The sequence below is a fragment of the Lygodium microphyllum genome, chromosome 12 (assembly GCF_053477565.2).
Source record: "Lygodium microphyllum isolate KBCC chromosome 12, Lygodium_microphyllum_v1.1.10, whole genome shotgun sequence".
Classification (NCBI taxonomy): Eukaryota; Viridiplantae; Streptophyta; class Polypodiopsida; order Schizaeales; family Lygodiaceae; genus Lygodium; species Lygodium microphyllum.
Window position 1 is genome coordinate 128107146 of NC_141146.1, and position 12140 is coordinate 128119285.

Below are 12140 nucleotides of genomic sequence, written 5' to 3' on the forward strand. Positions count from 1 at the left end.
CCAGAACCTCCATCAAATGAGTAGCTTGAGGCCCTTGGCAAAGGCGGCATGTTTCTTCCAGTGCATAGAGTCTCGACTCTCCGGATGGCTAATAGATGCATTGATAATACCACCTGGAACTTCTATCACCCCTATGGTCCGGCCGAGGGCCACCATGGGGGAATGGAGCTCGCCGTCCAGACCGGCGGCTAAGCGCACCTGCATGCCTCATAGCTCCTCCTTGTCACCAGCAGCCTCCACACCGAACAGATACCTGTTCAAGTAGTCACAGGTTTCCCCATGAGCTTACACCTTGCATCCTGGAATATGAATAACCTCCACTACAGTGGGGCACGTGGTTCCAAGAAATTGATCGTTCGAAAGGAGTTGCAGTCTGCCCTTGCCGAACGGATTGACATCTTACTTCTACAGGAGCACAAGCTCATCCCCACCCAAGCCCAGTGGGTAGGGAAGGTACATCTAGGCACCTCGCACACTTACTGGGAGCACGCCATAGGTGCCCACGGTAGGAGTGGGGGCGTATGCATCTCTATTGGTCCGAGTCTTACCGTTTGTTTTTGAGACCACGGGACAATAGTGGTAGGGAGGGTGCTATGGATCAAATTGGATATTGGGGACTCGTGCCTTGGAATCCTTAATATCTATGCCCCTATAGAGGTTAGGGCACGCAACAAGTTTTGAGTGGAGTTCGCGGAAGGACTTCCAGAGGTGGACTCCTGGATTGTTGGAGGAGACTTCAACGACTTGGAGGCTTTGGAGGACCAGAAGGGCAGAGGGAGAAACTACTAGGGCATGGCCAGGGAGGAGCAGGAGGCATGGGAGGTGTTTCTACTGGCAGTAGGAGTACGAAATGCCTGGAGAGACCCTGTCTTCCACAGGAGAGAGAGGTTGCTAGACTTCTCTTCGGGATATAGGTGGCTAGGTGGAGTGGGGAGGCTCTCGGGGAGGTCAGATTGGGCAGTTGGCGGGCGCCACGTTGTTCGATCATTGCCCGGTTCTCCTGACACTAGATCCCCCAGCATCTGCCCTAGATACACAATCTTGTCGGATCCCTGACTCGATCTACAGGAGGGAGGAGGTGACGAGACGGATAGAACACATTTGGACCAGAGAGTGGGGCAGGAGGGGCCAAATCGCAGTGGAGGTTTCAGAGGGCCTAGCTGAGTTGAGTAGAATCTGCCAAGAGGCAACCATACAGGCCAGGCAATGGAGTTGGGAGGAGAAGAGAGCACTCCGGCGGGACCTTGCAGCCACGCAGAGATTATTACAAGAGGCACCAGGGGATCCCATTCTCCATGCAAAGGAGATGCGTGCGCGAGCAGCCATTGCTAGCCTAGAGGACAAGCGCTCTGAGTTCTCTTTCCGTACCTTAGCAACTTTCCGGGCATGGAAGGGGAACACGATGTGCAGAAAGTTTTTTCAGGTGCACCAGCCTTGCACCTCAGGAGAGCATATATGCAGCCTCCGAGATCAGTATGGGAAGACCCGTTCTAGCCCAAACGAGGTGATGGAGATTGCCACCGACTACTATAGTCGCCTTTCTAGCAGGAGACAGCCTCAACTAGAGGATAGCAATGTAGACAGCAGGTCTAGGATAACATCCCGTCTCTCATCACAGAGGAGATGGAATGCTCTCTCCTAGCCCCCTTCACAAAGAAGGAACTAGAGGAGGCTTTCCATACACAGGAAGGGCAAAAATGCCCGGGAGAGGATAGTCTCTCTAAGGCTTTCTTCACTACCTTCTAGGAAGTGGTAAAGAACCCCCTACTGTTGGCCTTTCAAGAGATTTTCACTTCAGGACAGATGCCAGGGAGTCTATCGGCAGGCCTTATCAGTCTTCTTCCCAAAGGGGGAGACCGGTTGGAGCTTTCCCAGTGGAGACTGATCACCTTATTGTCAATGGCCTATAAGGCACTGGCAAAGATGATTGGTAGGCGACTACGCCCCTTGCTTCCAGACATCATCCATGACACACAGACAGGCTTTGTCCAGGATAGGAGCATCTTGGACAATGTATTCACCTTCTTTGAGGTGACAGATTGGGCTTAGTACAGTGGGCAGAGACTGGCCGTACTACTCTTGGATTTTGAGAAAGCCTATGATAGGGTGGACAGGGATTTCCTAGAGAGCACCATGGTGAGGTTGGGTTTCCCCCAGACATGGATTTCCGGGGTCTCCTAACTTTACAGATCGGCCACCAGCAGGGTTCTCATAGAAGGGAGGCGAGGGGAGGAGTTTCGGTTCGAGAGATCGGTCAGACAGGGCTGCCCACTGACCCCTTACTTGTTCCTTCCCTTTGCAAAGGCGATGTCTAACTTCCTCAGGTCACGTGTGAGCGGTTTACATGGCCTCCGACTTCCAGTAAGAGAGGAGACCGAGTTGTTAGACTCAAAGTATGTACATGATACAACGCTCTACATAGAGGACGACGAGTTGATGTTGGAGAGAGTGAGGTTGGCTCTTGAGGTGTTTTGTTCTACAGCGGGAGTGAAAATCAACTGGCCAAAGTCGGTTGGTATGCTCACAGACCCGGACTCTAGCACGGAGTGGGGCGTCCACCTGGGATTTAGATGGCTGAGCAGAGGACAGACCGTCCGGTACCTAGGGTTCCAGGTGGGACTCGATTCTATTCGGAGGAAGCTAACCTACTAAATCACGGCTCGCCTCTCACTAGCCGGCCGAGCCCTGGTAGTTAACCAAGTCCTTCTAGCGACGGCCTGGTACATCGCCTCGTGTTGGTGCTTCTCCTCCTCCTGCATAATGCAGCTTCGCCGCCTAGTGCGGAATTTCCTTTAGTCCGGGCCAAACGGCTCCAGGGATTCCAAGACCAAGGTGGCGTGGGCGCTCATTATACGACATCGGTCAGAGGGAGGGATTGGGATCATACACCCAAAGTATGAGAGTATGGCCCTCCTAGGCAAGCTAGTTGTCCGCAACCTCACACCAGGAGAGCAAACTTGGAAGGTCCTATTGCAGGAGGGTCTTTAGGACTGTAGACCGAGGCTTGGCGGTGAGTGGAGGCTGTCCCTGAGATGGATCTTCACGTTAGCCCAGATCACCCTTCCTACGCAGCTTGCTCCGTGTGTGGCAGGGCCTCCGTAAGGCCCTTATCCAGAGCCCCCTTGGCTATCAAGAGGAGATAGACCATCAGCCAGTGATTTAGAACCCCCAGGTCAGGGACCGAGAAGGGGTACAGATTGGGAAGCGCCCCCATATCCAGTGGGTTGGTTGGGAGGCTGGCACGGCTCGTACCGTCAAGACATGGCGGGAGGTATACAGGATGGAGGACAAGAAGGTGCTGAAGCAAGCATCAGGCTGCCAGCGAGGAGTGGAGTTGAGGAGAAGGGAGATAGACACAGCAATACCTCAGGAGTGACTTGCTCCCCCGATCCAAGAGCCGATAGAGCTCGGGGAGGTATGGGCTGCTCGGTTTTTACCAACAGGCATCCCCCTACAGGTGGCAAGAAGAATGGGTGGCGCTCCGCCTGGGACCTTTTTCACAGTGCAGGAGGGGAGGCGTTTGGCTCTTGATAGAGGGCAATAGGACGAGGGGATAGCTGTCCTTTCATGGAAGAGGATACGGGTGGTTGGCCTTCAGGAGAAGACATGGCGGCTGGACCCTTTGGTCTTTTGGCAGGAGCTCAGGGAGTGGTGCCTCTGGATCTGGGAAGGAAGGCCACTTGATAAGCTAAAGTGGTATCCGGAAGAGTGACTTTGGCCGGCCACTGCAATCGCCAAGAAGCCACCGAGGTTCCTGGAGTACACCGCCAGGATTGGCAAACACGTACTGATGCAAGAGGACATGGAGTAGGCACTGTCACGTAGCAGGCACTGGGCAGAGCACAGCATCACGGAGCCGTTCTGACAGACCTTCTGGCGCTGCCTATGGGATAGCTGGAGGCCGAGAAGGGTATCGTATTTTTTATGGCTAGTGGCACATGGAGGCTTGGTGGTGGGGAGCTGGCTTGCCCAGATGCAGGAGGGAGTTTGTAAGTGCTGCACACAACAGTCGATGGAAACCTCAAAGCACTGCCTTTGGTCATGTGAGGCGGCACAGCTCGTATGGAGAGGAGTAAGCCGCATCTTGCACTGCATAGCACCTAGCCTTGGATGTATCTCTTGGGGTGCTTTCTGCTGGCAGGCGGTCAGCCAGGGCCGTCACCTTTTGTATGAGGCCAGGATGCAAGATACGATATTCATTATCGAGGCAGGGTCGTGCGCAGTGGTGGGTTTAGAGGCTCTAGCCATCCACCAGGTACTGGAGCCCACAGCAGACCGCTCTGAGGTATGGGAAATTATAGGGAGTCTTACTGGTTGGCATATCAGGAAGGCGCGGTATCAGGTGGCTTTCGACAGAGAGAGACTTTCAGTACAGGCGACCTTAGCAGAGCTTTGGACCTCCATCATCCATTCCCTTCGAGGCCGATGGGATCAGGTGCAAGGCGAGTCCAAGGCTCATCAAGAGCTCTGAGGTCATTTCATGCACACTTGGAGCGGCCAGGACTTGTTCTTCGTGATGCAGGCAGGTAGCCCCAGATGGCGATACACCCCCGCCCCCCGCCCCCTTCCATGGCTTATTGCCCCTATCCCCCCTAGACTACCTCGAGAGGCTTGTATATATGATGTATCTGTGACTTTCACCAGCTCCAACTTGGTCTGTTGAGCATGAGCACTTCTTTGTATTTAGGGTTTTTTTCTGAAGTAATACAATTAGCCACACTTTATTTGCCAAAAATGAAAAAAAAGAGTAGCTCCAGAAAGCATCAAAGAATTAGAAGATGAAGTGGTTTAAGCCATTGTGAATCAACTTGTGATATATAGTGTAATCAAGAACAAACCAGGCAATCCACGATAGCCTCAGATAACTCTTTAGAAGAGTGCCGGATTTGATACCATGCGAAGATATGCTACGTTTTGCAGAAAAAACACAAAATGTACGAACATGGCTGAAACACAATAAGTTAGAGAGTAACGCAATAAATTCAAACTCTAAACGCAAAATGTAAAATACAAAAGCACAAATACAAACAAAGAAGAAAGAGAGCTTTAAAGTGAATGAATCAATGATGTAAGTGAATGAGAGAGAACACAATGCTCAAGGGTAGAGCTGACCAACAGCCAGTGGCTCTCATGGGAGCTAGATGAGGAAGATGTCAACGTGTCATCCATTGGAGATCGATCCCAAGTGTAGTAACCACCAATCAGAGCAAAGGCTAATGAAGAAAAGTGCTGAAAACACAAAACTACCTGTTGTAGATGCAAACACACAAATCAGGCTGATGCTGAAAATGAAAGGGGAGCAGGCTGGAAACCAGAATGCAATAGTCTCTGGGGCTGGAACCAGTAAACGCAGCAATGTAATCGCCTAAAGAAGATGGTGGCTGATCACCAGCAGTAGTGCGAGGATGGGTGATAGCTGTAGACCATGTAGCAGCAGTCAATCGGAGCTAGACAGCTAGTGGAAGAGGACTGATGGGCTGAAACCTGCAAGACAAGGATGGGCTGAATGGTGGGCAGATAAGATCCTCCCAAATTAGGATTTTGCTTATGGGACATAGAAACTTTCTAGGACCACACCCCCTTTACTGAAATTTTTAGTAATTTATATGTTTTGGGGCTGTTTTAAAGAGTTTATCAGTTTGCAATACATTTTTAGCTCAACACATGTTATTCACCTAGCACTCAAACAACATAGGCACTACTCCAGTAGCAACTAAGCAACACAGTAAAGAAGGTGTCTCCCCCCATTTCTCAATGACTTTGATCTAAGAAATTGGACAGCTTTAGGCCCAGAAAGGTGATCCGATGACCCACAGAGCTTTAGTTGTAGGTTCATGACTAGAATGAGATGATCTGCAGCCTATTGCAGATGTGGAAATAATAGATAGAGAAGCATTGCATATGGGGCTGCTACTCAGCTCATAATTCACAAATAGCTCTGACAACAGTCAACTTAGGTGTAGATGGTAAGACGATAGTTCCTGTGGCATGGAGTATGACTCTGGGTCTAGCCTTGGCTATGAAAACTTTGCAAACTCTTAAGAGGCATTGCCTATTGGACTGCCACTCAGCTCATAATAAGCAAATAGCTCTCATGACAATCAACTTGGGTTTAGATGGTCGGATGATAGCCTCCATGTCCTGGAGTAAAACCCTAGGTCTAGGCTTGCAGTACAAGGGCCACTATCAAGGTATCACAATCACTGGGCACTCTTACACTATCGGTGATTCCATATTTCTCACAGGCAAAGAGGACATTATGGAAGAGTCAAAAGGGGAAGGGAAGGTCCGAGATAATATTGTGGCTTGGAATGTTTGGAAAGTGAAATGTAAATAGGTGAACAGAGGACTCCCACAGCAGAGCTGATCGCAAAACTTTTGGCTTGACGAACACACCAGCTCAACTGTAAACAGGAGAACTTCTATGCTGATTCAGAGTACAAGGAATGACTGAAACAATTTTCCTGTTTGACAACCAAGCCTTCCTTACCTTCACAAATTATTCCCCCCTACAAAGCACTCTCTCTATAGAATGAGACCATTACGTGGCTTCCTTCCTTTCAGACCAACTGCCATTCATGATTCACCACACCACCTTGCAATGAGTGTAAAAACGGGACTTTTAACACAAATTTCTCTTGCTGCTTTAACACTAATTTTTACAGCCACTTCAGCTAGTCAAAAAGCATCTGTGTCTAGTCAAATAATATTTTGACATTTAGTAGGTACATGTTATCAAAGTGATCTCAATTTTCCTAAATATACATCAATTCAGATATTGGGAGAATTTTAAGTTGTTCCAATTTGGATATTGGGATTTGAACACTAGTCAGTGGAAGATCTAGACATAACTGAGGTTGAATATTCAAGACAACAGTTTCTCTAAAGAGGGTCAGCTTTGTGTTCTTTTTGTTTATATTTGTGAAATTTCTTGCCATCTTATAAATCTTCATGCCATATGGCCAGGTAAATGTGCTTGTGAATTTGTCTCCTCACAGTAAGAAGCATATATGATGAACACAAATGTCTGACATTATCAAGATTCTCATGGAATTGTGATAACAAATAGACCTCCAAAAACTAAGTCTAACAAGGTGCATCTAGGCACAAAATGTTTTGAGCATAGCCAGCGATTAATAAGTTGCCAAAAGATAAGTGAGCACAAATCAAACCCACTCTTTTTGTTCACCCCCTGCACAGATATAGAACAACTGGCAGAGATGTTTACTCATGTGTAATAAGAAAAAACAGCACACCATCTTTCATAAAAAATAAGCAAAATATTGAAAAGTTGATGATTGCAACTGACCATATAATGGCACTTTCCATACAAGATGCAAAACCTATCATAGCAAGCCATGCCCTTGTGCACATATAAGAGTTCACAGGTTTTGCATCAACACTCACCATTGGAACATCATTAGGAGCTTTAAATGGCTCTGCCCTAGATTCTACGGTTAGATTAGCTCGATTCCCTTCAGTGATAGGCTCCTGGAAACTGGGTTCTTCAAGAGTTGTTGGCACTCTGAGTGGCATTTGACTGGCTCCAAGAAATCTGCTTGGACCTTCCTGAAACAGAGGACAAAACTTCTTGAATTATTTGAACTCAAGAAGAAGCTAAGCACTAATGAATGCTTGCACTTACAAGTAAATCTTCAGGAGCCTTAAGCAGTTCAGACTCAGATTTTGTTGGATCCCAGTCGATGCCCTGCTCCTCAGCAATGTCTTTCATCAACTTTAGTTTCACTTCGCCTGTTGGTGCTCTCACAGATAGCTTTTCTATGATCTGGAAAGGAAAGAGATTTAAGGCAATGTTCTCACTTGTTAAACACAAAAGGAAAGCCACATATTGTTACAGCTATTTGTGTTAAAAGCAAGATAAAACGGAGTACAAAAGATTATAGTGTTAGAAAGAAAACTAAAACACATTTAATAATCAGTGTGTTGAAAATCAATCAATGTTTCTGAGAGCCTTACCAATCTATTTACACCACAATCAGGACGCAGCTCAGCTGCTGCAGCTACAAATTCTTTACCATACTTAGCTGCAAAAAGGTTGCGGATTTGTTGCAATTCTGGTAGATCAGCACATCGTGGAGCTGCAAAAATCAGACTTGCAACTGCTTCCTTCAAATCGATTGGACATTGTCTGCCAAAATAATGAGCTAAAATATGTAACTCCCAAAAAAAGACACACATGCACTAGTTTTTTAAAAGAAGGAAAAAGTTCAGCACACAGACATGGAGGCTTGGAGACAACGCACTTATTGAATTGTACAAAAATTTGCACAAACATCTTGACAGTGTTAGTGACATTAACTATGTTAGACTGTACTGACATGATTCGATATTATATCATGCATTCTTTCCATCATTAGGTACGAGTGAGAAGCATTTCCTATCACTTAGGGTAACTGTTGCAACCCCAGAATTTAGTGCAAACTAAAGGCTTCTACAGCATGCACAACTGGACACTTTGACAAAGACAGAGTAAGCAGCAGGAAGTTTGTCAACACATAGTTCAAAGAGGTGGTCAAAGCTCTCTCCCAATCACACAACCCAACGGTTTCAAAGTAGAAGAGCCACTAGAAAACAGTAGCTTTATGGTGAAAATCTTATTTACAACACAACTGTTACATTAATAAGGTAATTTATGGGAGAGAGGTGCGAGGGATGACCGTCCGGGGGCCTTGGGCACCCGAACGGGGTCAAAGGTGTTAGAGAGATCACAGCCAAGCAGGAGGTTTCAGCCTGGTGCAGTCCAGTCGGACTGCATGCAGTTGGACTGCACAGTCGGACTGCCACGTGGCAGTCCGACCTGCAGCAGGCAGTCGGCTGCATTTAATGCAGCCGACTGGGCATTTCTGGCGCCCTATTTCCAGGCAGTTCTCGGCTATTTATACCCGATAGTCTCAGCAGTCTGACACACTTCTCTGACGCAGATTATAGACTGGTGACGTGCAGATTCTGTCTCTGTTCACAGATTTCAGACAGCAGACAGTGCAGACTGCAGCAGACTTCGAGGTGGACAGCAAGTTGCATCGTCGAGGTGGAGACACGTAGTCCAGCGCACTGCGCCCGTGTATATCTTTGTATTCAGCATTCTTTATACAGCAGATCTTCATCGTCCACTGTCTCTTTCTCTCCCTTCTCTCTCTGTGTTCTCTCTCTCTCAGTCCTACGCTTCCGCACCGCTGCACTCTGACATGGTATCAGAGCAGTTTTTAAGGGCCGACTGAGCGCAGAAACGACCTGAAGAGGAGTTTCCATCGCGACACAAATTTGCGTTTTTTGCGTTTAAGGGCAGACAGGAGGGCTGCGCCTTGGAACAAGGCTGAAACGAGTGTGGGCGCACAGGAAAGGAGTACAGGTGGTGGATTTGTTGCTGTTTACTGCTGTTTGACGCAGAGGAAGTTTGAGTTTTCAGCCTACAAGTGCAGGTTTTACTTTTTCATCGCCTCCGGCGGGTGAAGAAGCTTCGGGACGCGGAAGAGCCTTAGCAGGCTGAGTTTTCCCAGTCAGAGGGGGCTGCTTTTGCGTTTATGAAGGCATTCCAGGTTAAGATGTCTACAGAGATGGACTTGGAGATATGGCTGAAGCTTGATCAAATGTACAATCGGATGACCCTGATGAAGAGGGTTTCTTTGGAGGTACAAATGCGGACCTTGTCCGTCAATAAGTCTTCTTCGCTACGGGAACACATTAACAAGCTAAGGCAGCTACAGATACAGGTTTAGAATGCGGGGAAGCCGATTTCCTCCGAAGACATGGCGATCACACTATTGTCCCAGTTGCCGCCACGATTCGGTACATTTTACTCTGCCCTTATTGCTTCGGGGCGAGAGTCTACTCTTCGCTGGGAAGAGTTGGTTCCTATGGTTTTGGACCAAGAGGAACAGTTAAAGGGACAGAATGCTTCCAAGTCGGAGGCGCTGACAGGTCAAGCCTCTCAAAAGAAGGGGAAGGACCAAAAGAAGAAGAAGGGGGATAACAAGTCCAAGAAGGACAAGGACAAAGACTCTACATGTCATATTTGTGGAAAGACTGGCCATTGGAAGAAGGATTGCCCTGACAAAGACATGAAGGACACCAAGAAGAAGGACACTAAGGATTCTGGAGCGGTGGCTGCACCCTCATCAGCTGCATTTCTTCATCTAGCTGTCATTGAGGACGCTTCACCGAATGCTTCTGATGCTGCGATGACAGCTCCCCAAGCTCGAGAGTCGATTGTTGATAGTGGTGCCTCACGGCACATGACTCCTTCATCAGATGGTGTTGCCCAGATGCGACCCTCGCCTGGGCAGATTCTCATTGGAGACAGCTCTTCAATTTCCATTGCAGGTCGGGGTAAGATGCAGCTTATTCCGGATGGACGAGGTGGTACCCATACCTCAGAGGTTTTGCATGTACCAGGATTAGGGTACCATCTCCTTTCAGTTCATAAGATTTGCTCCCTTGGTCTTTTGGTGGAGTTTGACAATTCTACGGTGCGAGTCCTTGATCGTGGATCGAGGAAGGTTCTCTCATCCGGATATGAGGAGAACGGCATTTATAAACTGAAGTCTTCCACTGCCCTCTCTACTCTTCTTCTTACCCCACAGTCATAGTCAGAATTATGGCATGCTCGGTTTGGTCACCTGAACTATGACTATCTTCGGAGGGCGTCACGTGGACAGCTTGTTTGAGGGTTGCCGGATATAGTGGTGAGCCAGCAGCCATGTGTCTCCTGCATTCGGGGGAAGCAACATAGGGATGCCGTTCCCCACACAGCTTCGCGGCGGTCTACTTCCCCGATGGAGCTAGTATCTACGGATCTATGTGGCCCTATGAGGAATGAGTCTCTGCGTGGGAGCTCGTACTTCATGTTGATCGTGGATGACTATAGCAGGATGACATGGGCCTACTTTTTGGCATTAAAGTCAGAAGTTTTCTCGCACTTCAAGGATTGGCTTCTCTTTGAGGAGAACCGATCAGGCCGGAAGTTGAAGACCTTGCGATCCGACAAGGGAGGTGAATTTGTGTCTAATGAGTTTGCTCGGTTTTGTGCAGATAGAGGAATTCACCAGGAGTTTGCCAATACTAATACTCCTCAAGAAAATGGTATTCTTGAACGGAAGAACCGCAGTGTGATCGAGATGGCGCGTACCATGATGGAGCACCGACAGACCCCTTAGGTTCTGTGGGCCGAGGCTCTGGCTACTGCAGTCCACATCCTCAATTGATCCCCTACTTCGGCCGTGGTAGGGATGACCCCATTTAAGGCTTATTTTGGGACGAAGCCCGATGTTTCTTACTTTCGGGTCTTTGGGTGTGATGCCTATGTTCACATTCCCAAGGCTCACCGTAATAAATTTGAAGCGGCTTCCCGAAAACAAGTATTTGTTGGCTACAGCTCCCAATCCCAAGGCTACCGACTGTCCCGTCAAGCGGGATGGGTACACTAGCCGTGATGTGCGGTTTGTGGAGGTTCCGGCTACTTCAACGGGTGAGGAGCATCCCGTTCTTGGAGATCCAGGGGAGAGTTGGGCTCCTCCTACAGTTCCATTGGAGCCCATGCCTTTTGATTATGATTCTGTTTCTGACACAGAGTCTACTGCTCCACCGGACACCTCTGAGGAGTTACCACCGGTGGATATACCAGAGTCTTCTGCTGATGGAGAACGACGAGAGGAGGTTCGGCCTCCTCCTTGCTGGGCCCGTGACACACTCCGTGATTCAGGGATCGAGGGGGTTCCTGAGGAGTGGGGACCGCAGGATGGTCCGCGGCGGTCACAGAGGCACCAGGCACATTCTACGGAGCTTGTTTGCTCCAACTATTGTTTGATGACCCGTGTTATGCAGGATCGAGAGCCCACCTTCGTGAAAAAGGCTTTACAGTCCGCACCATGGAAGAAAGCTATGGAAGCTGAGTTGGAGGCTATTGAGAGGAATGGCACTTGGTCACTCGTGCCCCATCCCCCGAAGAAGCAGGTGATTGGAGTCAAGTGGGTCTTCAAGACCAAATACCTCAGTGATGGTACTTTGGATAAGCACAAGGCTCGCCTTGTTGCTAAAGGTTTTGCACAGCGCCCAGGTATTGACTGTCATGACACTTTTGCCCCCACAGCTTGTATGGCGACCATTAGAGCTGTTCTTGCTTT

The 12140-nt window shown here is 48.5% G+C and overlaps 1 protein-coding gene across 2 annotated transcripts in view; it reads right to left on the reverse strand.

Moving 5' to 3' along the window:
* Positions 1–12140, reverse strand: part of LOC148028251 (uncharacterized) — a 103670-nt gene that overhangs the window by 6032 nt on the left and 85498 nt on the right. For both annotated transcript variants that reach the window (XM_087690036.1, XM_087690035.1), the window contains exons 4-6: positions 7978–8149; positions 7646–7786; positions 7408–7569 (exon numbers count right to left, since the gene is read on the reverse strand). In XM_087690036.1, the coding sequence (XP_087546162.1) occupies positions 7408–7569; positions 7646–7786; positions 7978–8149 (475 nt within the window). The remainder of the gene's footprint in view (positions 1–7407; positions 7570–7645; positions 7787–7977; positions 8150–12140) is intronic.